This window comes from Canis lupus, chromosome 8 (assembly GCF_003254725.2).
Source record: "Canis lupus dingo isolate Sandy chromosome 8, ASM325472v2, whole genome shotgun sequence".
NCBI classification, from domain to species: Eukaryota; Metazoa; Chordata; class Mammalia; order Carnivora; family Canidae; genus Canis; species Canis lupus.
In genome coordinates this window covers 72,454,106-72,482,067 of record NC_064250.1, presented here as the reverse complement: position 1 = coordinate 72,482,067, position 27,962 = coordinate 72,454,106, and the positions used below count along the sequence as shown (strand labels likewise).

The 27,962-nt window shown below is 67.4% G+C and overlaps 2 protein-coding genes and 3 long non-coding RNA genes across 5 annotated transcripts; 3 read left to right on the top strand and 2 right to left on the bottom strand.

Moving 5' to 3' along the window:
* Positions 1 to 370: 370 nt before the first annotated feature.
* On the bottom strand, positions 371 to 4,712 carry SIVA1 (SIVA1 apoptosis inducing factor). Its single transcript, XM_025444168.3, is given in 5 exon segments — positions 371 to 544; positions 2,250 to 2,296; positions 2,298 to 2,407; positions 3,163 to 3,357; positions 4,526 to 4,712. Coding segments are annotated over 5 exon segments (528 nt in total). The 5' UTR covers positions 4,644 to 4,712; the 3' UTR covers positions 371 to 486.
* LOC125755629 (uncharacterized) lies at positions 3,527 to 27,855 on the top strand. The gene is made up of 3 exons (XR_007412600.1): positions 3,527 to 4,215; positions 21,628 to 21,756; positions 25,769 to 27,855. It is a non-coding gene; the product is annotated as an uncharacterized LOC125755629 (long non-coding RNA).
* Positions 5,655 to 8,781, top strand: LOC125755625 (uncharacterized). Its single transcript, XR_007412596.1, has 2 exons — positions 5,655 to 7,564; positions 8,225 to 8,781. It is a non-coding gene; the product is annotated as an uncharacterized LOC125755625 (long non-coding RNA).
* Positions 8,609 to 25,337, bottom strand: ADSS1 (adenylosuccinate synthase 1). The gene is made up of 13 exons (XM_025444167.3): positions 25,009 to 25,337; positions 18,204 to 18,306; positions 16,069 to 16,131; positions 15,309 to 15,359; positions 14,914 to 14,980; positions 13,952 to 14,059; positions 13,770 to 13,851; positions 12,921 to 13,047; positions 12,257 to 12,411; positions 11,346 to 11,470; positions 10,427 to 10,524; positions 9,056 to 9,205; positions 8,609 to 8,980 (listed from the first exon to the last, which is right to left on the bottom strand). The coding sequence occupies exons 1-13, from the start codon at positions 25,198 to 25,200 to the stop codon at positions 8,928 to 8,930; spliced, it is 1,374 nt and encodes a 457-aa protein (XP_025299952.1). The 5' UTR covers positions 25,201 to 25,337; the 3' UTR covers positions 8,609 to 8,927.
* On the top strand, positions 11,469 to 18,935 carry LOC125755627 (uncharacterized). Its single transcript, XR_007412598.1, has 2 exons — positions 11,469 to 11,876; positions 12,764 to 18,935. It is a non-coding gene; the product is annotated as an uncharacterized LOC125755627 (long non-coding RNA).
* Positions 27,856 to 27,962: the final 107 nt, after the last annotated feature.

Sequence of the window (27,962 nt, the reverse complement as noted above, 5' to 3'; positions counted from 1 at the left end):
GCTGGCTACCCCTCCCTGGAGAACAGGGACCGTCCGGTCACCTGGAGCCAGGCCACGCAGGCATCTGAAAAACCAAGTGGACACCCAGATGGGGGCACGTAGTGGTGGCATTTCAGGGGCAGTGTGGGACATCACATCCCGTCCCGCCCCAGCTGCTCTGGCACCATGGTTCTGCACTCTGGTGTCAGAAAGCCTGGATCCAAATGCTCTCTCGTCATCACTGGCTGGAGGGGCTGCAGTAGCTTGACTGTGGATGCCCGTTTCCATTTCCCATCTATACACCCCACAGGAAGCCCAGGGGGCCAGCACACCACCTGTGGGGCGCTGCTCCAGGAGGCCACGCCCCCAAACCGGTAACTGAGTCCTCTCGTCCAAATATAAAAGGTTTATTCACTTCTGCCCTCGGTACAAAATATAAAACAGACCCCCACCCCCCACAGTTCTACGGCATCGACACCGGTGCAGTCCGTCCGGGAAGGCCAGCCCTCAGGCCTCGAACATGGCGCAGCTGGCACAGAGCACCGACTCGTGAACGTCACCACAGCTGCAATGTCACAGGGAAGAGAGAAAACAGCTTTTAGGGGCTCAGTTGTGTCCGCCGGGATTGGTATGTTGTGGTGCTGACCCCAGTCCCTTGACTGTATCTGGGGACGGAGCCGTGAGCCGCAGGCAGATCTAGCTAAGCCAGGGCCACACCGCAGGCGGGTGGGCCCTAACCCCACACGCGAAGTTACCGCCCACTGCTGTCTGTCACAGCAGCCCTACTGGACTGAGAGCCGACGGCCCACCTGTGGCCCCCCACACGGGAACCTCCCGGCATCCAGTTAGAATTTACTGGACCACAGTAGTTTAGCAAATCACAGAGGAGGGTCCTTAGGAGAGACCACGAAAAGACAAGAAAATTGGAAAGAGGCCTCAGTCTGAGATGCGCCATCAAGAAGGCAGCGCAGCTTGCCACCAGGAGGGGAGGGGAGACGGTAAGCCTGTGGCCCACAGCACCGCAGCACCGGACGTGCCACAGGTGACCAGCTGTGGGCAGGACGCCGATGGCCGCAGGGCTACTTTTTAGTGGAAGCAGAGCCTGGCACAGCTCCCAGCTCCGTGGCCCCGGATACCAGGACCCAAAGGGGCTGCCCCTGAAAGGGAGGGAGCAGCAGGCCCAGGCCGCCTTCTAAACCTGGGATGCCACCTCAGCCCTGGGACCTGGAGCCTGGAGCAGGGAGCCCGTCCCCTGGCCGTAGCTCTAAGAAATGGACACTCCCTCCCCCATCACAGGGTGAACTCCGTAGGTAGCTGGGGAAGAGGAAGCAGGAGATAAAGGCCAGGAGGACACCGTCAGGACAGGAGGAAGGCTGCCACACATGGAGGGGTAGGGGGAGGGCTCCAGGAACTCCTCCCTAAACCTGAACGCTGCCCAACTGGGTCCCTCCCCAGGGAAATGGCCTGGAGGCGCGGGGGCCCAGCCCTCTTCAGTCTGCACAGAGACAGGAAGGTAAAAATAAGCTCGCAGAAGCAAAGGGAAGAGTATTCCACATGCATAACTGGCCAACATACAACCCAAACAGGACAGCAGGGGTTCCCAGGACCCACCCCGCCCCTGGCTTTCCCAGGCTCCGCCGGCTGGCCCACCTGAGGTGGGCTTCTGCCTTCCACGCTTGGCTTTAGGCTGCTGTGACTAAGCTAGTGTGAGGTCCGCACAACCAGCTCCAAGTCTGCGTGGGGGCCTCGTCTTGCACTCCCAGCCGGCACCAAAAGTGGCCACTGGGGTGGGAATGGTACCTGGTGCCTCTCAAGCAGGCGCGGGATCCAGACAGCGGAGGCAGACACGCGCACTCAAGTAACACACTAAGCAGACGGTCCGTTCTGGCTCGAGACAGCCCACACCCAGCCACACACATACAGGCCTGCGCCTGCTCCCCACCCCCACCCCCACCCCTGCTTCCTGCACTGGCGAGCAGACCAACAGGAAAAACCATGTGACGCAGTCCTTACGTCAGAGCCTGAAAGATCAGATCACGAAGTTACTGAGACAGAAGACTATGAGCAAAGCAGAAGTGGCAGCCTATGTGATCTGCAGTTCCGTGACAAAAGCTCAGTCTTCAGAAAAACTTAAAAAACCAGGCAAAGCAGTTATCGGCACCACCGCGTCCCCAGGGGCAGTGCCAGACGGCCGCTCTCCCAACCTCCAGGCCTCAACGTCACGGGGGTGCTCAAGTGCCTGTGCGGGCACCCCACGGTCAACCACTTACTCCACAAGGGCACACAGGGCGCAGGCCACGCCCCCGCAGCTGGAGCAGACTGTGCACACACCGCCCGCAGAGGGCACGCTCACACTGGCCACACGCTGCCTTCCCGTCCACGGCTCGCACGCACGAGGAGCAGGCTCTGGTCGCTGCCCCGGAGGGGTCTGTAAGAATGAAACGCCATCCGTCAGCCCTGCAGGGATCTGAAGTGCTGGAGGCTGTGGGGCCACCGACAACCCCTGACCGGACTCCCTGCAAGCGGGTCCTCCTGACACCCCACGAGAAAGCACGGCCCACAGACCCTTGTTCACTAGGGAGACCCCAAGTGCCCGGGAGCATGTTACAGGGCTGGTTCCATGACTCTGGGTTGAGTGCTCCTTCCATTCTCGCTATTCAAATGTCAGTACTGGAAGGATCGGTTCTTCCCCACTGTGGCTTGTATGAGAACTCTTGTGGCCCCCGTCTCGTGTGTCCAGCACCCGTGTCTCAAAGTGTGGCCCTGCATCACTGGTTAACAGAGCTCCTGGGCCCGAGTCCAGGCCTTGGGGAGGGGGGCAGCAGGGACTATGGCTCTTAACCAGCAACAAAGGTGGTCGTCTGAGCTGCACACCACACAGGCGCCGGACCGGCGGAGCCACCCAGCTGAGACTCTGGGTCTTGCTGCAAGTGGATCCTGATCCCCCAGCTAAAAGCTGCTTCACAACCTGCAGGCTTGCATATCAGCCGGGAGTGGATGGGGGTTAGAACCTCCTAAGGTCGGGAGCCTCCTGGTGCTCACCAGCTCCTCAGACCCCAGGGCCAGCTCTTGCCCCTGCAGGGAGGGGAGGAGAAGCTCCCAGGCAGACAGTGTCAGGAGTCAAGTGCTCAGATCCACCCTTAGCGCATGGCTGGGCAAGTGCCTGCTGTTGGCCTCACTCACCAGCTTCAGAGGCCTGGGCTTGGCTCCTGGTCAGTCGGCCATCTGGTCCAATCAGCATCTGCCCACGGGCTGCCCGAAGGGCCTCTGTGGGGCCGGGCTTTGGGGACTCCGGCAGGTCAACAATGGCACAGCCTTCCTCCCACAAGTGGTCCATGTAGGCCTGGGCCCCTCGAAAAAGGAGTTGCTTGGTTTTCTCTGAGGAAGAGAAATCAGTCCCAGTGTTCACAGCCCTGCAACGCTGGAAGCCCTGGCACTGCCCCCTCATCCTGCCAGCTGCCGTGGCCAGGCCTCCTTTGTGCTGTCATCCAGCCGCCCCGGCCCAGGATGCTCCCTGGTGAGCTGGGGACCACTGGGTCCGCTCGCCCTTCCTTACCAGGGCTCAGCGGCCACCTCCGCCAGGATGATCCTGCACCACGCAGCCCAACCCAGGCTCCCTCTCATGACCTTCCATGCGGCTTTCCCCACAAGTGGCCTCATGTCACTGCTGTTTCTCTCCTGCCCGGCACCCTGCAAGCCGGCTGGTGTATAGCACAGAGGACGCTCTGGGCTTCAGATCACTCATTCACACCCAGCGGCTCAGAGCTGGGCCGACAGCCCCGGCCAGCGTGCACCCCCTTCACCTACTACAGAGCACGACAGAAACCGGCTCCTGACAAAGCGCTCCTGGAGCTCCGCAGACGCCTGTGGGCCCGGGACACTCCCACCTGAGAGCCGAAGTGGTGGCTCGGCACCAGCAGCAGAGGCTCTCCGCGCGCCACACGTCCGTCATCGGGGGCTTTCGCAAGATCAAACGCCCAACTCCAGCCCCCAGATGCTCTGTGATTCCTGCCTCGTCCCCACGGGGCCAGGCCCAACAGGCCCTGGAAGCCGTTGGCTCCGTGTGACGTGGACGGTGACTCAAATGGGCGGCTGGTGAGCCCTGCCCCACGCAGCTCCTCCTCACCTTGTCCCGGGATCCCGCGGCCCGGAGGTGGCCTGGGGTGACTGCCCGGCTGGAACGCCCAGGACCTCAAGGCAGCGGGAAAGAGCTGCCGGACTGTCCCCCGCTTGCAGGTAAGCTGCCTGCCTGCCTGCCTGCCCTGACCGGGTCGGCCCCAGGCTGCGCTCAGCTTTATCACTCGAGGGCTCAGAAAGCCTCGTCTGCGACCCAGGGCTGCTCGGGAGGGCCGGGGACAGCGGGAGAGGGCGACCCCGGAGCCTCACCTCGGCAGCTCCGGGTACTCGCCGGCGCGGCCCGGCGCCCGCAGCCCCCGCAGCCGGGCCCCCTCCTCCCCCTCCCCGGGGCCTGCAGCGGGGCCGACGCGGGGCCGGGGCGACGCCGCCGGCTCGGGCCCCCGCGGGCGGGAGGGCGCCCCGCACTCACCGAAGACCTCCCGCGAGTGCTGGTCGCCGCACACGCCGCGGCTCAGCTCCCTCTGACCCACGCGGACCTTCAGCTGCAGGGGGGCCGCGTCCGCGAACGGACAGCCCCGCTTGGGCATGGCCGCCGGCCCGGAGCGGCGCAGCTCCGCCGCGCGCCTCGCCGCCACCCGTGACGTCACAGCCGCGCGCCAACGCGGCGCGGCGCGGGATAGGCCGGCGGCGAGGAAGGGGGCGGAGCTCGGCGGCGGCGCGGCGCGGGATAGGCTGGGGGAGAGGACGGGGGCGGGGCCCGGCTGCGCGGGAAACGCCGAAGGCCAGGGCGGGGGGGGGGTCCGACGGCGGCGCGGGACGCACGGAAGGCAGCGGCGTGGGGAGAGAGGCTCGGAGGGTGCGCCGCACTGGCAGGCCGGGGGCGGGGCTCGAGCGCGGCGCCGGATAGGCCGAGCGTAGCTTGGAGGCGGGGCCGGCGAGCCGGGGGCGGGCCTTGTGTAAAGCGCGCCGCGGGATAGGCCGCGGTGGAATGGGCGGGGCCAGGGCGGGGGCGGGCCGCGGCGCGGGATTGGCCCAGCGTAGGTTGGAGGCGGGGCCTACGCGCCGAGGGCGGGCCTTGCGTAAAGCGCGCCGCGGGATAGGCCGCGGTGGAGTGGGCGGGGCCGCGGCGGGCCGCGCGGGAGGGGCGGGGCTGCTCGGGGTTTGGCGCGGGGCGGAGCCGACGCGAGGGTTGACACTGGTTCCCCGCCGTCGTCCAAGCCGCCGGCGCCGGAGGAGGATTCGCGCTCTCCGAGATGCGAGGTCGGAGGAGCTCCTCGTCGTCACGGAAGTGGGCGTGCCGGTCGGCCGCGTTTCCGGGGCAGCGACGTCACTTCCGGCCGGCGGAGGGCGGCCCCTGCGGGGTGTGGGCCTCGTGGTGCGGGGCTCGGGACGTTCTCTGCGGGCGCGTGGCCGCGCTTGGAGCCGCTTCGGGGCCTCCGAGGACGCACGCGGGGCCGAGTGGGTGTCGGGGGGCCGGCGCGCCTCATGCCCACCTGCCGGCAGCGCCCGGGCCGGGGTCACGGCCGGGGTCACGACCGAGGTCACGGCGGGGGTCGCGGAGGGGGGGGACTGAGGCTGGCGACTCGGAGGGAGGGAGGGAGGGAGCGTCCGCACCGCGGGGTCAGCGCGGCCCCGGCCCGGGGCTCGAATGCACCGAGCGGGTCAGCGCGGCCCTGTCCAGAGGGCTGCGAAGGACCCTGCGGCCCTACGGGGCGGCCGCCGACTCCGGGGAGCGCGGCATTTGCAGGAACCCGCGGGAAGCCGGAGGGCATGATGCTACGTGGGGTAAGCCAGGAGGACAAATGCTGGACTGTGCCGCTCACCCGCGGCACCTCACGTCGTCGGGCTCCCAGAAACAGCAGAGGGGGTGGCGGTGGGATGGGGCGGGAATCGGGGAGGTGCTGGCCGGAGGCCACCTGTGCAGCTTGGAAGGTACTGAGAGCAGATGTCAGCTGCTGTCCCTGCAGCCGCGGCAACAGGAAGATGGGCTGCCACGTGTTAGCCGAGCTCGGGTGGTAAAGCTCCTACTGTGTGCGCATCGGCTGGTCGCCCCGAACACCCCGCGCCCACACGGTGGTACGTGCGCCAGTAGGGCCTGTGCTAGACGTCAGTTCTGTCTCAACGCTAGGAAGGAAGCTTCTCTCCAGCTACAGTCCCGACAGGAGGTGCAGGGAGGTGCAGGGAATCGGGTGATCCAGGAATCCCCAGGGCGGACACGGTTCAGCCTGTAACATGCCGGGCTCTGCGCTGGGCTCTCGGAGCGGCCTTGAGGACAGCCAGCGGGGTCCCTCCCCCCGGCTGGGACAGATGTCACCGAAAGGGAAGTACAGGGGCCTGTGGAGGGACAAGGTAAGGACACCTGCCCTGCCCAGGCCAGAGGATGCTCCGAGAACACTTGCCGCCCAGGGTCAGGCTGTGTGTGAAGCAGGTGCCGAGCAGCATAACCTCAGAAAGTGGGACGTTGTGGAAATGAACGTTCACCAGGTTGAGGAGGGAACACGCTTCCCCCTCCCGAGAGACACACCGCGGGCACGGCTGGCAGGAGGTGCATTCTCGCCCGTGTCTGGTCAGGGTGGCCTCGGGGCCCTAAGATTTTGAGCAATGACCATCTCAGCCATCCCAGGGCTGGGCAGTCGCTGCGCTTGCATCCCTGTGAGTAACTTAAGTTGCAGCGTAATTTAGTTACGGCGAAGTCGAACGGATGTGCGCCCAGAGCAGTGCCCGGATGAGCGAGGGACGGTGGCGTCCGTGACAACAAGCGCATACACCTGTGTGGCCACAGGAGGCCTTGGCTCCGCTCCCCTCCCTGCAGTGCAGCCGCTGTCCTAGAGCCTCGCAGCACACGGGCAGCTCACTCTGCAGACGCGTTCGTGTTGGGCCCCTCAGCGCGCCGACTTTGAGCCCCTCGGTGAGGTTCCTTCGTTGCTGAGTGAGTTGGGTGTGTGCTGCACCACCGCTCGCTCACTTGCTGACCGACCTGGGCTGGCGCCTGGTCTGGGCTCTGGCGAAGGCAGCTCCCCTGGATCCCCTCTAAGGATGTCTCTGGCCGTCCGGCTCCCCTCACCGGTCAGCGCCTCGGAGCGGGGTGGCCGAGTGCAGGTAAGTGAACGTCCAGAGAACTGGCCGCTTTTCAGGGCACTTGGAAGAGCCCAGCAACCTGGATCGATTAGGGATTTGTCTCCCTTGCGCGTTGAGCTGAGACCACTGCGAGCCCCTCCATGCTGGGGCTGTTACAGGTGCAAAAGAGAGAGCACCTTACCATCGCTCAGACCCTCCGACACCTGCTGCAAAGGGGGGCTGCGTGCCCCCGCCCACCCCTCAGGACAGCCTCCCATCCCTGGGAGTAAGGAAGTTGGCGCCACGCAGGAATCATCACCCCCGTAAATTGATCTTTTCAGCCTGCAAAACGCTACAGCCACGTGAGGGCATCGCCCGAGGCTGCCTCTGCAAGATTTTGTCTGGAGGTGGAACAAAATCTTGAAGCGAAGGATTTAGCGGCCACTACAAGGTAGAGAATTGAAAATTTGGCAGCTAATTTAAATATGCAGGTCAACCTTCCAAAGCCAGGCTTGTAGCTTTTTATACAGAATGAAATGGTTTCTCTTTCTTTTGAAAAATGCCTACCCTGGGTGACTGTCAGAGGCGCGCATCCCTCTGCTGTGGCCAGACAGCCCGCTCGCCCGGAGAAGCGTGTCCCCCTGGGGGCACCGAGACCTGAGGGCGGCTCCTGTCTGCCTCGGGAAATGGAAAGGACTGTGTCTGGCTGGTGCTTCTCCCGTGGCCTCCGGGTAGCTGTGCTCTCGGCGACTGGAAGGCCAAGGAAGCGGCTGCGGCCCGTGTTCCTGGCTTGTTTCACGTCGCCCAAGACTGTTCTGGACACTGTTTGGAGCCGTTTGCTAGTGTGCATGAAGGCCCAGGAGGCTCAGAATCGGGCCTGCTCACCAAGGATGCTGTCCCGCGGTTAGGTGTCCTTGGTGTGAGCCAGCCAGGCTGGACCACCGAACCTTCGGGCCCCGCGAGGTCCCCGGGAAAGCCAGCCCCGTGGGCACCGACCCACTTCCATGAGCCCAGCTGCCAGTGCCGGGTTACAAAGCCGGTCTCCCCGTCTAACTCCTTTCCTCACCAAAGTGATCTCCCCAGGACAGTTATTTTTCTCCATTTACCCCAGGCTCCGAAGAGCTGCTCAAGGGGACTCCTCAGCTCCCAGCGAAGACCTCAGGAAGCTCGTGGCAGCTGTGGCCAGTTAACAAGTGACCTGCTCCAGCCGGTGACCTTTGGAGGGCAGAGGGCAGGTGCACACGGCTGACATGAAGGGGGCTGCTGGGCGCTGCCTGCACCCCCACGGGCTCAGAGCTCAGGCGGCGGTGCTGCAGGGTTCCCCTCTGGGACGCACTGAATGCTTGCGGTCTGCCCACCGGGCTCGCTCCCGCTTGCCCTCCAGACAAGCACAGGGCTTGGCTGTGTGATCCCGGAAACCTGTGTCACCCCGACTGGTCACGCCAAGCGTTAGTGTTCAGAAGTCAAAACAAAAGGATGGTCAGAGCCAGACACGTACTGGTCACCACCGTTCGGTGGCTACTGGATATGTTTATTACTAAACTGCTCCAGCCGGCCACACCACCGTGGGACAATGCACGTGCCGTAGAAGTTCTCTGTTCTGAGTACTTTGGCTCATTTTAAATAGCAGGATTTAAAAAATAAAAATGTACACAACGCTGGCTGTCAGATGTTTGGGTCACCGTGGAAATCAGCTGAGCTGAAGGCTTAGGAACATAAAGTACAGAAAATACTTCTCCTTCCTCCTTTCGGGCGTTGACTTGGTGGCTGTGGATGCGGATGGGGCCGCGGCTGCCGGCCAGCCCTGCCTTTGCCTAAAACAGCTGGATCATCGAGTCTCTTGATTTGCCGACACCAACCCATTTCACTGGAAGGGAAAGGGAGGCTCAGCCCCGGGCGTGGGGGCCGAGGGCGGGGTGGTGGCAGGGGCACGGGCACCCACCTGCCACTCCGATGTGATTCTCCACGAACCGGATGTAGTTCTGGGCCTGCGGGGGGAGGTCCTCCCACTTCCTGGCGCCCGTGGTGTCCGCCTTCCACCCAGGCAGCGTTTCGTATTCGACTTCGACCTTCTGTAGTATCTCCTGGTTCGCTGGAGACAGAGGGGGGCGGGGGGGACCCATGTCCTGAAGACCTGGTGCCCATTCGGCAGGGGTGGGGGTAGCTGCTCACCCTATTTGGCCAAGCGGCCCTGTTTGGTCTTCAGGGGGGTGGGTGAGGTGGTTCTCGGACATTGGCTGTACCCCTTCCAGACCAGGGGACTCGTCCACCCCAGACACGGATCTGCCAAGTGCTGGCTCAGCTGCGGAATTCCATGGACCCCACTTGGAAATTCTTTTTTTTTTTTTTTTTTAACATTTTATTTATCCATTTATTTAGAGATCTCTCGCTCATGAGCATGCAGAGCAAGGAGCAGAGAGAGAGAATCTCCTGCAGACCCTGCCCTGAGCACCGAGCCCGATGCAGGGCACGATCTTCGGACCCGAGATCATGACCCAAGCCAAAATCAAGAGTTGGATGCCTAATGGGCTGAGCCACCCGGGTCCGCCCCCCTTGGAAATTCTGAGGGTCCTGAAGCGTGAAGGGATCTGTGTGTCCTGTTCCCAGGGCAAGGACCCTGCTGCAGCCAGGACTCCGTGGCTCCCGGCATGTGGCTCCCAGTGGATGCCACCCATCCCTTACTGATGGAAGGCGCTGGGACAAGCGGTCCTACTGCCAGCGTCCTCACTGTGTGCTCCCTGGGCCCCGGATCCCTGGGGTCACACCACCCCCCTGCTGTGCCTTCTCAAAGGCCAGGGGTCAGCAGGGCCGGGGACACGGGTGGACAGGACACATGCAGGTCCTGCAGCCAAGCAGCACTGGTGGTTATATGCGTGCACTCGGGGAGCGTGAGCGCGGCTGCCCCGTGGCCGTGGGTAGGAAGTCGCTGGGGCGGGCGTCGAGGTGCATAAGGAACTGGGCCATCCAAGAAAACATGACCTGCCTGCTTTTAAAGAGGGGACGTGCGGTAGCCCACCCCTGTCCAGGGAGCTTCCAGCGTGCCCCGGAGGTGGGCCTTGGTAGCACATAAGCGTCCCTGGGGCCTGGGGTTAGCAGGGGGCTGGCTCCCACCTGCCACCCCAGGTGTGTCCGTCCCTCTGAGCCCCTTCCCTGGGCTGCCCCGCAGCCAGCCGGTCCGGTCCCCACCTGTCCCCTCCCTGTCCCCACTCCATCCCCATGGGAGGGAAGAAGGGGGCTCCCCACAGGCACTCTGCGTACTTCACGTGCAGACCAGTCCCTTCTCAGAAAAGCCACCATACCCCATACCCCGTACCTGGGAAATAGGGGATCCTCTTCCCGTTCAGCTTGTACGAGACGCCGACCTTCACCTCGTCCAGGGCATCCAGGATGTCCAGTTTCGTTAAGGCCAGCCTGTCCCCAACCAGCAGACGGCCACCCACTGGAGAAGCTGGGGGCGGGCTGGCCTTCCACCCTTGCGTCTCCCCTGCTGTTTACGGCCACCAGGAAACGCAGACAGCAGCCCCGGTGACAGGTGGGCAGAGGGGGCCCTCACCTCGGGTGCCCCCACGGGACCCTGCTCCCGCCCCCCTGACCCTGTGGGCCCTGCGATGGGGCTGCGTTCAGCTCCTCTGCGGCCAGCACCCCCAGGGACGCGCAGGGACTGTGTCCAGCCCCTGGTGGCAGCGACAGTGGCCGCCTCCGCCGGTTCTTCCTGGCCCGGGCTCTGAGCCCAGGGCCTTATGCTGTCCTTCCTCCTGTCCAGGCCAGGCCTGAAAGCCTCACAGGTGGGTCTCTGTGCTGCCTGAGCCCATGGGGGCGATGCCACCCCGTCCTCCGCTTTGCCGTGGCCTCGGCGCTCAGAGCGCAGCCTCTCTGGCACCTGCTCACGGTGTGGGGACAGTGTCTCCCTCTGGCCGCCCAGCGCCCAACCCGGGCAGACCTAAGGGAGGTCTTGGCAGTCGGGTCCGGCCAAGCCCGGCGACATCCCACTTAGAGGACGTCGTGTCCGTGAGGACAGCTGCGTAGGCCGTCACGCCAGGTTCCTCTCCCTCCCGCGATGGCCGGCGTTAACCTCCTGCAGGTGCCAGGACGCCCTCTGGCCGCCTGCTGTCGCCCTCCCCACAGGTGCTCAGGAGCAGATGGCAGGCCAGCTCCGATGTCACCCGTCAGCCCCACCGTGCCGCCCCCCCCCCCCCCCCCCCGACATAGCCCGTGCTGGGAGGGCTGCTTACGCGGTAAAGCCGTTGACCATGTGAGCGTATCTGAGAATCATCAGGTCCAACCAGCCGCAGCGCCTCTTCCTGCCGGTGGTCACCCCCCACTCGTGGCCACGGCTCTGCAGCAGGTCCCCGATTTCCTGCGTGAGACGGCAGAGCAGTGAGGTCCGCCGCGGCATGAGGGGGGGCCTGCGCCTGGCATTTCTCTCTGTGCCTCCCCCTCCCCTCCTCCTCCTCCTCCTCCCTCCCCCCTTCCCTCCCCCTCTCCCTTCTCCTCCTCCTGCTGTCTAACCCTCTTCCCCCTCTTCCCTCTCCCTGCTGCCCCCTGGGGACTGTTGGATGCTGTACCCCCTGACAAGTCCTTCCTCGTGCCTGGCCTCCCCCGTCCCCACGTCCCTGGCAGGTGTGCCCTCAGCCGAGGCTCCCACTGGTGAGGCCGTGCTGACCAGCGGGGTCCGTGTCCTTGAGCGCCTCCTCCTGGACACGTGGAGGACCGGGCCCTGGGGACGGCCGCCTCCTGCCTCCCCCGCTATGGCCCACGTGCAGGTACGTGAGGATGGGGGGGGCAGGTGTGTGCTTGTTTCTGGGTGAGGCCCCGTCCCTACGCCTGCTGCCCTGCCCCGACAGCCACGGGGTGTTCTGGATGCGGCGCCCTTCCCTCCCACGATGGCCTCACAGCCCCCGCTCAGGACGTGACCTTGGGCCCTTGCTGAGGAAAGGCGGCCAGCGGCACCCTGAGGGCTCCCCCAGCTGCCCGCATGGGGTGCTCTGAAGGGCTGGTCCCCGGGGCTTCCCGGGAGCTTCTGTGGCGCACGACCCGGCGGATGCCCGCCTCTGCCCTCGCCTGTGTCCCTGCTCTGCCCAGCACGGGGCCGGGCTCTGCCTCTGTGGCCCCTGCTGTGGCCCCGCCGGCGCTGGGGACTCACGTTGATCTGCTCGGTGGGGAAGGCGCCAATGCCCACGCGTGTGGTGTAGGCCTTCACCACGCCGTAGACCTCGCCTATGTTCTGGGGGGGGATGCCCAGGCCCGTGCACACGCCGCCCACGGTGCAGTTGGATGACGTCACAAAGGGGTACGTCCCTGCAAGACAGAGCCGTCAGGGGCGCCTCCCACCCCTGCAGAGCAGCCCGGCCCAGGGCTCCGGCTTGGCAGAGGCAGCGTCTGGGTCGGCCTCCTGCACGTCCCCTCGGCGGGTCTCCAGGGCGAGTGGCCAAGGGACCCTCCCGGGGGAGTGACCTGTGTGGGCACTGTGCGTCGGGCCGCGGTGGCCCACGTAGGAGTCTGCGGGGGAATAGAGACAGAAGGTTGCCCCCGGCTCGGAGGGTGGGCGCTTCCCCTGCCTGTACGAGGTGGCCTTGGGGCTGATGTGGTCGTGGGGTCAGGACGGGACGTGCTGAGGGCCCACAGCTCTGGCCGCTCCCCTCCCGTCTAGGCCAGCTCTGTCGCTTGCCCCCTCCCAGCTGAAGCATGAGGACGACGGGCAGCAGCGTGGCCCCGGAAGGCAGCCCTGCACACCCGCTCCGCGGCCAGCCTGGTCCCCGGCAGGCAGCAAAGGGGGGATCGTGGGAGCAGCCGGGCCGGGCACCTACCGAAGTCAATATCAAGGAGGGCTGCGTTGGCCCCTTCCACCAGGATTTTTTTGGGGGTGCCGTGGAGCGCCTCATACATAAAGTAGACACCGTCTCGGACCATGGGGCGGATCCGCTCTGCAAAGCCCTGTGGGGAGGCAGAGGAGGCCGCGGTGGGGCCAGGCCACGGCCCCCCACTCTGGGCCCTCCTGACGGCAGGACGCCCGGCACATTCCCTTCCCGTAAGGGGCCTGGCCTGCAAACCCGTCTGGGCGTCGTCCGTGATGCCTGCACCGGCCCGTCCTGCAGCCAAGGGCTGAACTGCATCCCTCCCCCCCCCCCCCGCCCCGATCTGTAGAAGTCCTGACCGCCCACCCCCCCGCACCTCAGAACGTGACTGTTTGGAGACAGGCCTTTATAACAAGGGGGTTACACTGAGGTCACTACGTGGGCCCCCATCCGGTGTGGCTGGCATCTTCACTGGCCTTGTTCACAGCGCCCAAGAGCCAGGAGCCCAGCTTTGGAAACTTCCGGAAGGGCTCTGTGCTCTCCTCATCGTGGCCCTGACCCAGTGCTGCCCCTGTGTGAGTCAGCCAGGCCCCAGCCTCTTTCCCCAGCACATCCTGGGAAACGTCCCCTGTGGGAAAGTGGGGGGCCTGAGGGTCCCCTGCCTCTGGGGAGGCACCCTCCTGCCCTCACTGGCATGAGCTTGCACAGGGGGCCTGTGGTTGCCGAGAGGGCCGGCCACTCCATAGCAGTGCCCGGGACAGTGCACTCCCCGAGTGTTCCCTGGGCTGCTGTACCCCCGCCATGCCCCCCCGCACCACGCCATGCCCTCCCCCCACATCCCTAGATAGCGCCCCTATCTACCTTGAGCTTTTTGAGTTGCCCCTCGACGTCCACTTCCAGGCTGGGGAACATGGACTGGTGCTGGCGGGCCAGGTTCTTGAATCTGCGGGGGCGACAGTGACTGCGACCCCTCGCCCCGCCTGGGTGTCCGCGCCCTCAGCACTAGCCACGGTCCCCCCTGGGGCTGTGGCCGGCTCAGGTACCTGGCGGAAAATTCATCAAAGTCCGACAGGAGGTCGCAGACGCGGAGGCCCGTGCGGGCAGCTTTGGAGGAGTAGGCGGGTCCGATCCCCTTCCTGGTGGTGCCGATACTGCAAGACGGGGCGGCCGTGAGCCTGGGGGGGTCTGGGGGGCTGATATGCAAGACGGGGCTGGGAAGGAGCCGGTCGCTCAGGGCCCTGGGCTAGCACCCCGGCGCCTGTTTGCAGCCCTCGAAAATGGGGTTGAGCTGGAGGGGCCCTCCCCGGCAGTACCCCGGCAGTCTGGGGGTGCTGTGAGAGCCCACTGGCCCCTCCAGTGACTGGCTGTCAGGGATCGGGGGCTGGGGCCCCCCAGGTGGTTGTGGGCCAGCCCTGATCCTGCCGTCTTTCGGGACCTGGGGCTCTGAGACCTCTGGTCTGCATCAGGCCCCCTGCCCCCTGGCCGGGCGGTGACGATGCTCTCTGCCCGGGCTGCCTCCCGGGGGCTGGGTGTGCTGGCCGTGCCCACCGTACCCACTGCCCGTCACCGCCCTGGCTCAGGGAGTGGCCGCTCAGGACTGCCCCCGGCCGTCCTGTGTACGAGTGTGTGTGCGTACCTGTGTGCACACGGGTGTGAGTGCGTGCACACGTGCAGCCAGTGAGTGTGTCACTTGATGGGGCAGGACGGCCACAGCCTCTCCCTGCCCTGGCGTGGAGAACCAGTCCCACGCACGTTCTCATGCATATCTTTGGAGGACAAAGGAATGGGCGTGGGTGCTGGTGGGGCAGGGGTTCGGGTGCCCTGGTGGCGCTGTGGCCCGTGTGTGTGTGTGTGTGTGTGTGTGTGTGTGTGTGGGTGTGTGTGTGGGTGTGTGTGTGGTCAGGCTGGGCTGGGATGCCCGCGGTCGTGCTGGCTTCGGGTGGACCCCGCTCCCCTCTGGGCACACCCCAGAGCTCCCAGACTGGAAAGCCACCGAGATACTCACTTCTTCCCCTCCTGGGCTTGCCGCTGCACTTCCTGCAGCCCGTCCACCGCCTGGTGAAAGTCAAACACTGCGCGGCCAGGCGAGGGTCCCCGAGCGGGAGACAGACACAGGGTTATGGGGCTCCCCTGCGCTCGCCCGGGCCGCCCGGCCAGGTGGCCCCATTTGAAAGGGGCCTAGAACCGCCTGTGCCCAGCGCAGTCTCACAGGGGACCGTGAGCCCCTTGGGCCTGTTCTCCCTCTGCCGAGGGGACCGTGATCCCGACCCCCTGCCCGCTCTGAAGGTCCTGGAGAAGGCCCCGTGGAGCTGCGTGGGCTCCGCAGGTGGCGGGGCCGCGGTGGGGGAGTCGCACGGCAGGTGGTGGCACCCGGCCTGCCCCCGGCCCGGGCGTGCTTACCGAGGTGGGCGCGGTCCGAGATGACCAGCCTCTTCTCCCAGTCCTTCAGACCTGCGGTCACGCGGCACGCGGTCAGCCGTCACGGCAAGAGGGCCAGGCTGGCCCCGCTCCCCGCCACCCCCAGGCAAGAGAGCACGGAGGTCGCCCAGGCTATCTCCCCCTGCAGAGGGCCCGGAGTCTGTCCCAGGGCCACCCCACCTCTGCCCCGGGGCCTCTGTCCTGGCACGTCCCGGGCTCGTGTCCAGGCTCAGGCTCCCCAGGCTCCTCTCGCTCCTGCCCTGAGCACTCCGGCCCCGAGGCCGAGGCCCGCTTCCTCCTCGGACCCCGTCAGGGTGTCAGGGCGTCAGGGCTGCTGCCTCTCGACGGCCTTCAGGGGGAGCAGCTTGCCGTGATGCCCTGGCCGGTGGCCTCGGCCACTGCCTGTCCCCAGTCCTGGCCGGACATCAGGGTTTCCTGGGGAGCTTCATCAAATTCCAGGGCTTGCTGACTGTGAACCGCCTGGTGCCACACCTGTCCTGCGAGCTCCCGCAAACACTGAGCCCCACAGCCAGGGTCTGGGGCCTTGGGCTGCCCTGCTCTCCGCACCCTGGGCCAAGACCAGCTTTCTGCACAGCGAAAGCCCGCGGGAGGCGGGTGGGGCCCGGAGAGCTGGGGAAGCTGACCCCACCCCTGCCCCCCAGAACCCACCCCGGGGGCGCTCCCCAACACGCCGCTGGGGCCTGGCTCGGGCCAGGGAGCACGGGCGGGGACTCGGACCTACCTTTCTTCTCGTTCTTTTCTGCTTCTTCGAACAAGCCCGGTAAGTGGACGACCACCCCGTTGCCTGCAACACACCACAGGGGGCTGGAGCGAATGGTGGCCGCCAGCCGCTTAGCTTCAAGGCCGCACAAAGCGTGTGCCCCCTCGCTCACAGCAGCCCTGTCCCCAGGCCGTGGCGACCCAGGCCTCCAACCCGCGCGCGGACAGGTGAAGCACAGGGGCTCCAGCACACACCGGAACCCTGCTCAGCCTAAAAAGGAAGGAAATTCTGGCACCTGCCATGGCACGGATGGGCCTTGAGGACATGGTGCCGAGTGACAAGGCAGGTCACTGAAGGACACAGCCCTGTGTGATTCCACTCACAGGAGGTCCCTGGGGGAGTCGATGCACAGGGACAGGAAGCCGAGGATGCGCCAGGGGGGTTAGTGTATAAAGGGGACGGAGCCTTAGGTTGGCGAGATGGAAGGTTCTGGAGACGACAGTGGTGGTGGGTGTGAAACAGTGTGAACCTGCTTCACGCCAGCGAGCTCTGTGCCTAGCAATGGCTAAGATGGCAAATTTGTGTTGTGTGTATTCATCACAACAAAAGAGGAGGCCTGGTGAAGCATCTGCAGAGCCCGAGGCTGGAGGAGCGGGGCGGGTGCGGACGCCGCGGTGGGAGGGCCTCCAGCAAACGGCTCGGGGCACTTCCTGCAGTGGCCACAAGGCTCCAAGGCTGGATTGTGTTGCGTCCCATGGCACATAGATTGTACCTTGGTGGGGCTGGTGCAGTTTACTGGCACAGCACGAAGGTGGGAAGGCAGGAGAAATGCAGCCCCCAGCCCTTCCCGGGAGCCAGGCAGGGGCTCTGGGGAGCCGCGTCTTCTCTGTCCACATTCACCAGAGCTGGGGTCCACATACATGTTTCACGCGGGCAGAGCCTGAGGCCCAGAGAAGGACGGGGACGCGCCCAGGTCACACCGCACGATAGCGTGGGGTCCAGGCTAGAGCGAAATGCTAGCCCTCTTGTCTTAGAGCGAAGGCAACCGGGCCGGGCCACCTGCTGCCTTCCCAGGAGGAGCCCCCGGCGTCCACCCCCGGCCCCGCCAAGCCTGCCGGTGGCACCGCCTGGGCCCGAGGAGACCAGACATGGGTCCAGGTGGGAGTGGCGCAGACTGCAAGCCACGCCAAGTACAAAAGGTCACCTAAATGCCACGGTGTCCTGAGATGACAGTGGGGCAGGCCCGGCGAATGTCGCAAGCGGAGCGTGAGTGCCGGCACGTTCGCCCCCTGCAGAGCACGCGGGTGGCCGAACCGAGCCCCCTCGACGCTCCCTAGTGACCACCCAGCCTGGGCTCCGACACCGGGCGCAGCACCTCTCATCAAGCACGGCCTCTGTGGCCTCGTTTCCCACCACGTGGCCCTGGAGAAGGCTGGGTCAGAGCCCCCCCGAGCCCCCCGCCTCCCCAGGGCACCGGCTGGGCCCCGAGGTGAACTCGCCCACTGCAGTGGGCCCGAGACTGCACCCAGGTGGGGGAGGCTCGCGGCGCCCTCAGCTCGGCCTGTCCACACGCAGCTCCTCGGCCAGCACTTGCCCCGAGTCCTCACCGGGCCCACACCCGCAGCTGCGGCCCCCGCTTCCCCACTGGGGGGTGGGGGTGGGGGCACAGGAGTCCCCAGCGTGGCCTTGCTGCGTCGTGGACGGGGCCAGAGGAAAGGTCCGGGACGCGGTGGGAGGCCATCCCGGCGGCCTGGCCGGGGTCGGGCGGTACTGGGGGCCGCCTGCGGGGGAGGCTCAGGCTAAGAGCTGACCTCAGGACAGGCGGTCAGGCCTGGTGGCCAGAGGGGGGTGGGGGGCAGACAGAGCAAGAGACCCCACAGTCCTAGAGGCCAGGGGTGCTAGCCGGCCGGGCCTCCGCCCCTGCAGCAGGGTCTGGCCACTGCTCGCACACACGCACCTGCTTGCTGCACCCCTGCGCGTACCCCTCCGCACGGCACACTTGCTCACGTCCTCACACCCACACCCCCGCACAGGTGTGCAGCCCTCGCGGTCACTCGCACGCCGCTCAGCGGGGCCTCCTGCCCTCTCTCCCTCCGGCCAGGCTGGATGGCACCCAGGCCCACCCCGCCGACACACCCGGGGCCGGGGGCACTCACCGATGAAGGACACGGCCTTGGTGTTGATGATGCCGCTGGGCAACAGGTGGAAGTCGTACTCCCTGCCGTCCACCACTACGGTGTGGCCAGCGTTGTTGCCCCCCTGGGAACAGAAACCTGGCTGAGTGTGCAGGCACCTGCGGGCGTGGACCTCCCCTGGGTGGGCCTGCACAGCCTCACCCTGGACCAGCCCCAATCACGTCAGGAGCCACGTCTGGGAGGCTGAGGGCAGTGGGTCTGTCCCCCGGGGCCCCAGGATGCTGTCCACGCGGGGGTTGGCTCTGACGGATGTCTGGGTACGCCAGGTTAGTGACCCCATCCACGGACGAGGAGTAGGGGCCTGACCGGGGGACTGGCTTGGAGGGGACCTGGCCTGGGCTGGTCCCACCGTCCCAACCCCGTACCCTGCCCGGGACCATCTCCTGGGCACACGCTGACGCCCCAAGGAGGCGGGCTGGGTACAGGTGGCACCTGCGAGCCGCTCTGGAGGTCCCTCCTCTGATGCAGGAATGAGGGCCAACCCTTCCAGGAAGCACAAGCCCAGGCCCCCACCACCCGAGCTCCATGGTGGCAGACAGTGGGTGAGGTGGCACCGTTGTCTGGGGTGGGGTGGGGTGAGGGACGGGGGCAGGCACTGGCCAGCAGGGCCCGCACCCCCAGTCCCCATAGCAGGGGCCCTCCCTTGGGGCCCGTGCCCCCCATCTAAAAATAAAAAGGAAAACACGGCTCTGAGTCCACCTGTGTTCTGGGGGACACCCTCCTGCTGCTGACGGCGGCTGGGGCTGGCTGGGGGGCGTGAGGGGAGCCCAGAAGGTCCAGCCGGGAGGGAGGCCCATCCCTCCACCCAGACAGCCCAGGCAGGGGGCTGGCCCGGCACCTGGGGACAGTGAGACGCAGACCACAGACCCCAGGACATGGGCTTTCCTTCCCGGGCCTCACATCACGCATCCGTAAATGAAGGCGAGGGGCTGGGGCCCTAACACCCCTCCCCGGGCTCGCCCCGCGCTGTGCCAGCCGCCCAGACGGCCCTGCCAGGAGCCACTCCCGGGGGCGCCCACACACCCCGGCAGCCCGTGTTTGAGGCGCACGAGGACGGGGTGTGCGGCCTGCTCCCGCCGCCCTGCACGGCGTGGAGGGCCTGTCCCACGGACTCCCGGGGTCACTGCAGCGCGGGTGTGCCGCCCGACGGCCCCGCAGCACAACCGGGCCACCTTCCCCGGCGCCCCGTGGCCAGCAGGGCCGGGTTCCCTGGCACCTCCAGTGTTGCTGTCGAAGTGACCACAGGCTCTGGGGGAATGACGGTGGACACGACGGGCGCCCTGTGGGGGGCAGACGGGAAGGACGAAGGGGGCGGGGGGGCCTGGGAGCCAGGGGCGTGGGCTCGGGACTCAGGATGGAGGCGGCGCTGGGGGTGAGCCAGGTGGGCTGCCGCGGAGGGGGGCGGCTGGAGGGGAGCGAGAGGAAGACAGCAGGAGCTGACGGGGTGAGGCCACGGGGCGGGGGCAGCGGGCCCAGCCTCAGGCAGACCCTGGCGCTGACGCCCCTAGCACGGGCATCCTATATGACCACTGCCACCACCACAGGGTGGGGGCGCTGGGGCCGTGGCCTCCATCAGCTCACCCGGGACCTGGGTCCCCAGAGAAGGGAGGTGGCAGCGGGATCCGGGCTGGCGGGGACGCAGGCCCTCTGCCTCTGCAGACGCTCCCCCCACGGCCACTCCCCGCCTGCCGCACCCGGGGCCAGACACCCCCCGCCCCGCGCTCTCCCCACGCCCAGTGCCAACGTCAGCTGGCCCGAGGACACACACAGACGAGCACTGTCGGCACAGCCGCACCTTTGTTGGGGGTAAACACGGGCACCTAGGAACAGGCAGGGGCCATCGTGGGCCAGTGGGCGTCAGATGGCCCCGGGCAGCCCCAGGGCCCAGACGTCAGACCACGATCCACGCCCAGGGCCACGGGCCCGCCCCAGGATGCCGAGCCTGGGGCCTGCTGACCGCCGGGAGGGCCGTCCCAGCAGCTCTGCGGAGGCCCTGGGGGACCGTCCTGGAGAGACCCCGGTCTGCCCTCCCCCGGGTGGCAAGTTTGGGGCAGGAACACCTCCCTGCCGTCTTTAGGCTTTAGCTGATTGCTAAGGGTCGTCTGCAGGCCCAAGGAGAGCCGGGCCAGGGGCTGGGGCTGGGGCTGGGGCTGGGGTCGCCGCTCGGCCAGCTCCCACCCGGTGGGGAAAACCAGCTGGAGGGAGGAGCTTGTCCAGGGTCCCGGGGAGAGACAGGTGAGGACGTGTGGCTCAGCTCCAGACCCACTGCCCCTGCCCGACCCGCCCAGTCACTCACAGTCCCCCGAGGACACCCCTGCCCGATGCCTCCGGGACGCAGGGATCTGAGAAGGGGAACCTGGCCAGCTCTGACCCTTCCTGCCCCTGCAGGAGTCCAGTGGGCCCACCCTCCTTGGCACCAGGGGGTCGGCACCAGGCCCGGCAGGGAGCCCCCGGACACCCACAGGGCCTGTCGCCAGAGCGGTGCCCATGGGCCGTTCAGTGCAGACACCCCCCCAGCCCACCCCCCACATCTAGAGAGTGTGGCCTCTGCTGCCCTCCTTGGTACCTCGTCCTCGTCCCCACCAGGCCCCAAAACCTGGAGAACAGAGAGCCCCGAGAGCATCCTCCCGGCACCCCTTCTCTGCGCCCCTCAGCCCCACCCCACCAGGTCCCTGAGTCTCGCGCAGCGCGTCTCCTGGGGCCACTCCCAGGCCCGAGGGACCGGCTCCTGCAGCCCCGCTGGGAGGCAGCGGCGCCCCGTGAAGGCCAGAGCTTCGGGCCCCACATCTGCTCTGGCTCCGCAGGTGCAGGCCCGGTAACGGGAACGGGGTGGGCTCAGCTGGCCCAGAGAGGCTGCCACCTCCTGGGAGGCAACGGTGTGTGTGGGGGGCTGTGAGTGTGCACCGGGTAGGGGCGCTGCGAAGGGGCTCAGGGCTGCCCCTGGGGCGCCCACTCCCCCTCTGCACACCCGCGGCTCCGTGAGGCTCCCCCGTGAGCACATCCTGCTTACGTGTCACCCACACACATACCCCTGCTCCCCAGCATCTGTCCCGTTCCGGCCCTCATCCTGAGCACCCTGTCGTCAGCTTGGATGGCCTTCTGCTGACCTCCGACCTGCCCCCACCCTCAGGACCCACTCAGCCAGCACCGCCCCCCTCCCGTTCTCTCTGGACCCCCGACGACACGGGTCTCCATGCTGCTCTGGACGGCTCCGTTGGCCACAGTGTCCCCTTGGCCCTGGTCCCCGGGGACGCACCAGCCTGGCTGGGGGTCCCGTGATGCAGCCCCCTGCCCCCCACCCCCATCCTGTCAGCTTTGAGGGCTCAGACCTTTGAGCCCCAGACTCCCCGTCTCCCCGACATTGCTGATCTTGTGTCCCTGACAGCCCCGGCCCCATCCCTGCCGGCCTCCCCAGCCCAGCTCACTGGAGAGGGACCAGCTCGGCCACCTGTGTCCATCGTCCATCCCCAGCTCTGCTCCGAATGCCAGACAAGTGGACAAAGGGAGCAAGGAGGTGAGGAGGGGAGCGGGGAGCTTCCCTGAGGCCCTGGAGCCGCTCCTGGCCAGCCCTGCGTGAGGTTGGGGTCCGGCTGAGTCTGGGTCCTGGGCCGCTGGAGCAGCCTGTTTTATCAGGATCCTGCGCGGCACACAGCAAGGAGCCGGCTCCCAGGGTGGAGACACCGGTGACCAACCCCCGGCCTCCTGCCCGTCAGGGTAAACCTGAAGTCCACCCACCTTGCAGCGCTTGACCTCGTCTCACTCAAGCATCCAACCCAAACACAAAGTTGCCCTCTGCACAGTGAGGCACTGGGGCAGGTCGGGGGAGCTAGAGGTCGCGGGCTCCAGGTGGGTATGCGGGTTTCACCTGCCCGGGGCGGACGTGCCCAAGGACACAAGGGGCTGTGTAAGCCGGGGAACCCTCCCTCTAGAGCCCCCGCTGCGTGACTGATGCCATCAGAGGGTGCAGACACGCAGGGCAGGCCTGCTTCTGGCAGTGACACCAGGCACTCCCGGCCCCGCTCCCCATGGAGGGCCCTGAGCAGTCTGGGGTTCGAGGTGATCCCCACCTGGGGAAAGAGTTCCCAGGACACCCACAAGCCGCGGGACGTGGAGGGGTGACCTGGCTGGCCCCAGCCCCTTCAGGATGGGGTGGTGGCATAGACTGCGGTGGAAACCGAGAGAAACCCACCACCGCACCCTGTATGGTGCCCGGTCACGCGTGAAGCCCCAGTGCCACTTACAGGGCAGCTGGGACGGAGGGAATTTTAAACCTCTACCCTGGTGGTCCTGGGCAAAGTAACGTCAGAAACGGAGGAAGGGCTGGGCGTGAGCAGCTGGCCGCGTGGGCCTGGGGCCGACTCCAGGCCGGGGAGAGGGCCGAGCAGGGGAAGGACGCCGGCCGACACGGAAAGTGAGCCCGGTGGAGGTGTGGGGACCCCACGGGGCACCCAATACCATGCAAAGACAGTGCAGAGAACAGGGGGTGCCAGAGCCACTGGAGGCCAGCAGCGGTCCCCAGGGGAGCCTGCACCCCAACCAGAAAAGGGAGGTCGTGCCCCGACCCCAGCGCCCCAGGGCAGCCCCACAGACCCAGGATGCTCGGGGTGCACGAGGGGCTGCTGGGGTGCCACGGGGACGGCATCAGCCGTGGGACATGTGGGATCTGTGCAGTGAGAAGGGGAGGCTGTCCCCCACCTGGAGAAGGAAACAGCAGCAGGGACCCAGGCCCGAGGCCAGGACTGTAGTGCTGACCACAGGCCCCACGTGATGGGCAGCAAAGAAGCCGGGACGGCTGTGGGGGTGCAGGTGGGTCTGGCCCCAGACCGCGGACGTGTGCCGAGTCGGAGAAGGGGAGACACAGGCCCGCGGGCGGCGAGGGTCACAGAGGCGGAGGCAGAGTGGAGCTGGGCAGCTGTGGGGGATGGAGCTGCCACTCGGGACGGCCCCGGGCCCAAGCGACAGGCCAGGTGACCCTCTGGTCACTGGGGCTGGCCGGCTTCAGCCCTTCCAGGCAGCCACCCAGACGGGACTCGTGCCCACCGCAGGTGCCCTGCCGCCTGCTTCCCGGGGCCCCTTGCTCCCACGTGCCGCCCGGCTCCCGGGGTCAGGGCGGGTTTGGCTCCGTGCACCTGTGGCCACGACTGTGGGCGTCCTGCGCACACGCCTAGTAAGAGGCAGCCTTCCCCAGGGCCAGGGCTGGGCCTCGTCTGTGCGGCCCAACGACGGCCCCAGGTCTCCGGGGACCCACACGCGCCGCTGGTTCTCACTCCTCAACTGTTCCCTGCCTCACCAGCGGGTCAGGCGGCCGGGGAGGGGGCCAAGGTGCTGCGGGCTCCTGGGGCGGCCCCCAGCTACCCCCTGTGAGTCAGCCGGGGCTCCTGCAGGGGGACACGCATCTAATCTCGGTCTGAGAAGTCAGAGGGGGTGAGGGGGCGCTGCCCCTGGGCCCCCAGGTCAGCTGACGGCGCTCCAGCCTGCTCTGCGGCCGAGCAAGACTCTGCCCAGTGACAGATGGGGGACGGCGGGGCCTGGCCTGCTGGCCCAGGTGGCAGCGCGGGGAGGCCCCACTCCATGGCCAGGAGGGCCTGCAAAGCGCCCCAGTCTCTTCAGGACGGAGACGGGCCACCGGTAGACTTGAGAGGCTCCCCGGAGCCAGCAGGTCCCAGGGCGGGCGCTGGTACCACGTGCCTGGCCGCGGAGGGACAAGGGCCACCGGCCCACGCAGCAGGGCACCCCGAGGCCTCCCTGGCACCCGGAGGCTCTCCGGGGCCGGGGCGGGCGTGCTGGCCTGGCCCGGGGCGGAGGGGGTGTGTGGGGGTCTGTCCTGGTCCCAGGAAGCACCTTCCAGGAATGTGCTGTCTGCCCGGGGCAGGCGAGGCCAGGCGGCAGCTGAGGCGTTCCCTGCGCCAAGCGCTGGGCCCAGGTCCTTCCCCGGCGGGTGTGCCCCAGCCCCAGCCCTCCTGGCAGGAGCTCGGGAATGAGGCCACAGACCGGGCGAGCAGCTGGGTGGGGCCTTCCCCTCGGGGCAGCCCTCCTGGGCCTGGCTCTGAACCCCAGCCCGGCCGAAGCCTGCACCCACGCTGGCCCCTCTGTGCCCAGCTCTGTCTGCCCAGGCAGCAAGCGTGGCTCTGGGCCCTGGCGCGGGGGCAGGGGCCCCAAGGGAGCCCTGTGAGAGTGGCCCGCAGCTGGCAGGGGCCACCCTGGGCTCCTGGGGACACAGCCTGTGTCTGCCCCCCCCACCCCCCCCGCGGTCACCCTGGCCAGCCGTCCCCGGCCCCTCCCGCTCCGAGGCTGGCCGGGACCCTCCTTGCCCCTGGCCTGTCTGGGTCCCGGCCCACTGTCCTGCCCTTGCCTCTGCCTCCTCTTGGCAGGCCCCCGGGGGACACCCCGTGGCCAGACCCAGACAGAGCGGGGAGGGAGGGCGTCTCAAACCAGCCAGGAGCTGGGGGGCCCACCCCGCCCCCAACCGAGGGCCGGTGTCACACCCCGGGAGCACCCCACCCCACCCCCTGAAGATCGGGTGTCCCCAGCTCAGCACAGGTATTTATAGCTCCTCCCTGGCCGCGGCCCGCGGGTGGGGCTGGCGGGGAAGGCGGTCCGGGACCAGGGCGGGGGAGGGGAGTGCGCGGGCGGAGGGTCGGCGGCGGGCAGGGCGTCCAGGAAGGGGAGGCATCCAAGAGGCGTGTCCAGGCCGGGGCGGGGAGGACAGGGAGGACAGGGTCCCCGGGCCCGGGGGAGGAGGGGGCTCGCTGGGGGGGGCCCGCACCTGGCAGCGGCTGACGATGTCGGCGTCCGTGGCCAGCAGGTCCACCACCTTGCCTTTGCCCTCGTCCCCCCACTGCGCGCCCAGCACCACGGTCACCCGGGAGCCCGTCGCCGCCGCCTCCTGCTGCAGCCGCCCCCGCTTGACGCCGCCCGTGCCGGGGGGCCGGTCGTTGGAGGCGCGGGTCCCCGACATGTCGGTCTGGCTCCTCTGCTGCGCTGGGCCACAGGACGCCCCGCAGCCGCGCCACTAAAAGGAGCCGGCCCGGGGCAGGGGGCGGGCCGGGGGCGGGCCTGGCGGGCGCACTGGCGCCTCTCGGTGACCTCCAGGCCGCTGGGTCCCGCCCCCGCCCGCCCAGCCACCACGGGGCGCCGTGTGGGGCTGCGGGCACCTCCTTCTGGAGCTGGGGGCCCAAGGACAGACCGTGGGCCCCGAGACCCAGGCTTCGCCTGCGTGAGCGCTAACGGGGCACCTGTGCTGTCCTGCTCCCAGACCTGCCCACTCCACCGCGTCCCCGTCAGGCCTAGGACCTCAGGGTTTTAGAAACTCGGGGTGCGGGGCTCTCTCCAGGTCAGGAGTGCCACTCGTAAAAGGGGAGCCGTGTCCTCTCACTCCACCTGGAGAGTCTGCATCCTTGGGCGCTCGGGGCCCGCACCTGCCCTAAGGTGACCCTGGGTCCCCTGGACTGATGCATGTGCTCTGGCGGCCAAGGAGAGAGAGGACAGTGTGTCCCCTCCCCCAACACACCCACCCATTCTCTCAGGGGCTCAGCGTCCAGCACAGGCATGCGGTGGCGGCAGCAACAGGGGCAGCGGCGGGCTCCACCAGGCGGCGCAGCCTCTGGTCTGCAGGACCCAGAGCCCAGGGAGACGGGCCCCGTGATGGCAGGGCCACCTGGCCGGGACAGAGACAGCCAGGGATGCTCCCCGGCCCCACGCGGCCGGGGTCTCCAAGAGGCCACATCAGACCCCTGTCCTGGCCCGCCTACCAAGGGACTGGGCTTCCAGAGACCATTTGCGACAGTCTGCGGGGCGCCCGTGTTCCCACCATCTGCTCCACCCCCTGGCCCACCTGGAGCCCCGACACCCCATGTGGACCGGGCTTGGGACATGGCCAGCCCCTCTGGGAGCAGGGGCCAGCGATGGAGCCCTGGGGCCGGAGCGCTCGATTAGCCCGTCCCCCCAGGGCCAGGAGCCAGTGCGCCTCTCTCTGGGGGGTGGGGGACGGCATCTCAGGACACAGGGACCTGCCGCCCAGACGTTAACCTGTGGCCAGGGCTCAGAGCCGTTGGGCTCCGTGGGCACCCAGGGGACCAGAAGCTCCCATGGAGGGAGAGTGGTCACACCGAGGTCACTCACGGACGGTCCCCGCAGAGGCCGGTGCTGCCGGCCACCCCCCTCGGTCCTCCCGCTGGGGCCCTGGCTCTGACCCCTCCGGGTCCTGGGCCCTGTTCTCTCACATGGGGACACCAACAATTTCTTTCTCCCAGCACTGCGAGGGGGAGACGGGGGGACAAACACCACAATGCAAGCGACAAGTGGGGTGTGAGGGGCAGGCTTCACCTCCTTGCCTTCCTGGGTGGCAGCACCTGCCCCCGCCCGCGACACTGCTCCCCGCCCGCGGGAGGGGCTGAGCGGGGCCAGGGGGGCCGCCCGGACTCTGGGTCTGCATGCTCCGAAGGCAGGCCAGGGTGAGCCCCGAGGGCTCGGCCGGCGAGAGCGAGCAGCGGGACAGGAGCTGGAGCTCGGAAGCCTGCAGTGTGGACCGGGAAAAGGCAGGATTGTCGCCGAAGGGACCACCAACGTGGGAAGAAGGGCTGTTTGCTTGTTTCCAGAAGGCAGCTGAGGCTCCTGGAGGCCCGTGGGGCCCGTGGAGGGGCGGGCGCCGAGCCGGAGTCCCGTCACATGCGGGTGTCTCCCTCTGCTGCAGGGGGTGCGGGCTCGGGGCCCTTGGGGGGGCACCCGCAGGTCCCGCGGGATCTGCAGGGCCAAGGCCGGCCGGCAGGGGCGCAGCTCCCCTACGCGGGGGCCTATAAATAGCCCGGGGCCCGGGGGGGGGAGTCAGGCTTTTCTATAAACAGCCCGTCCCGGCCCAGCAGCTGGGGCCCCGCCAGTCACACGGCCCGGCCTGAATTAGAACGGGCCCCCCTGCGGCGGCCTGTGCACCGTGGGCCCGTCGTCCCCAGGGCAGTGGCAGTACAGGTCGCCGACCTTGGGGGGCTCACCGCGTGACCTCTGGGCCCCCCCCCGCTCCGGGGGCAGAGCGCACCCCAGGACCACAGGGCACGCGGTGGTCCCGACACAGCCCTCATGCGCACCCGCACGGCCGCCCGCGCCCGGAGCGCCAAATAGGGCCTGGCGGGGACGACACACCGGGCCGCCGCTTTGTGGTCTTGTAAAGAGTCAAAACCTCAGCCTATGAGAAAGGAAAGCCCACGTCCACAGCAGTTTCACTGGGAAACACCCCCGGGGTGGGGGGCCGGGGGCGCACCCGAGGAGGCAGAGCCAGGCCGACCCAGACGGCCGGGTGTTACTCAGCCACGAAGAGGAATGGAGCGTCCACACACGCCACCACACCACGGATCTCGAAGACACGCTACGTGGGAGTCACCGGCACGTGGTGTGACCCTTTGCAGGAAACGTCCACAGAAAACCAATCTATGGGGCAGCCCGGGTGGCTCAGCGGTTTAGCGCCTGCCTTCGGCCCAGGGCGTGATCCTGGGGTTGTGGGATCAAGTCCCACATCGGGCTCCCCGCGTGGGGCCGGCTTCTCCCTCTGCCTGTGTCTCTGCCTCTCTCTCTGTGTCTCTCATGAATAAATAAATAAAATCTTAAAAAAAAAAAAAAGGAAGCCAATGTATCGAAACAGAGAGCAGATTTGGGGGCCGGCAGAAGCAGCATGGGGAGTGACTGCTAAGCGGACTTTCAGGGGATGATGGAATATTCTAGAACTGGACC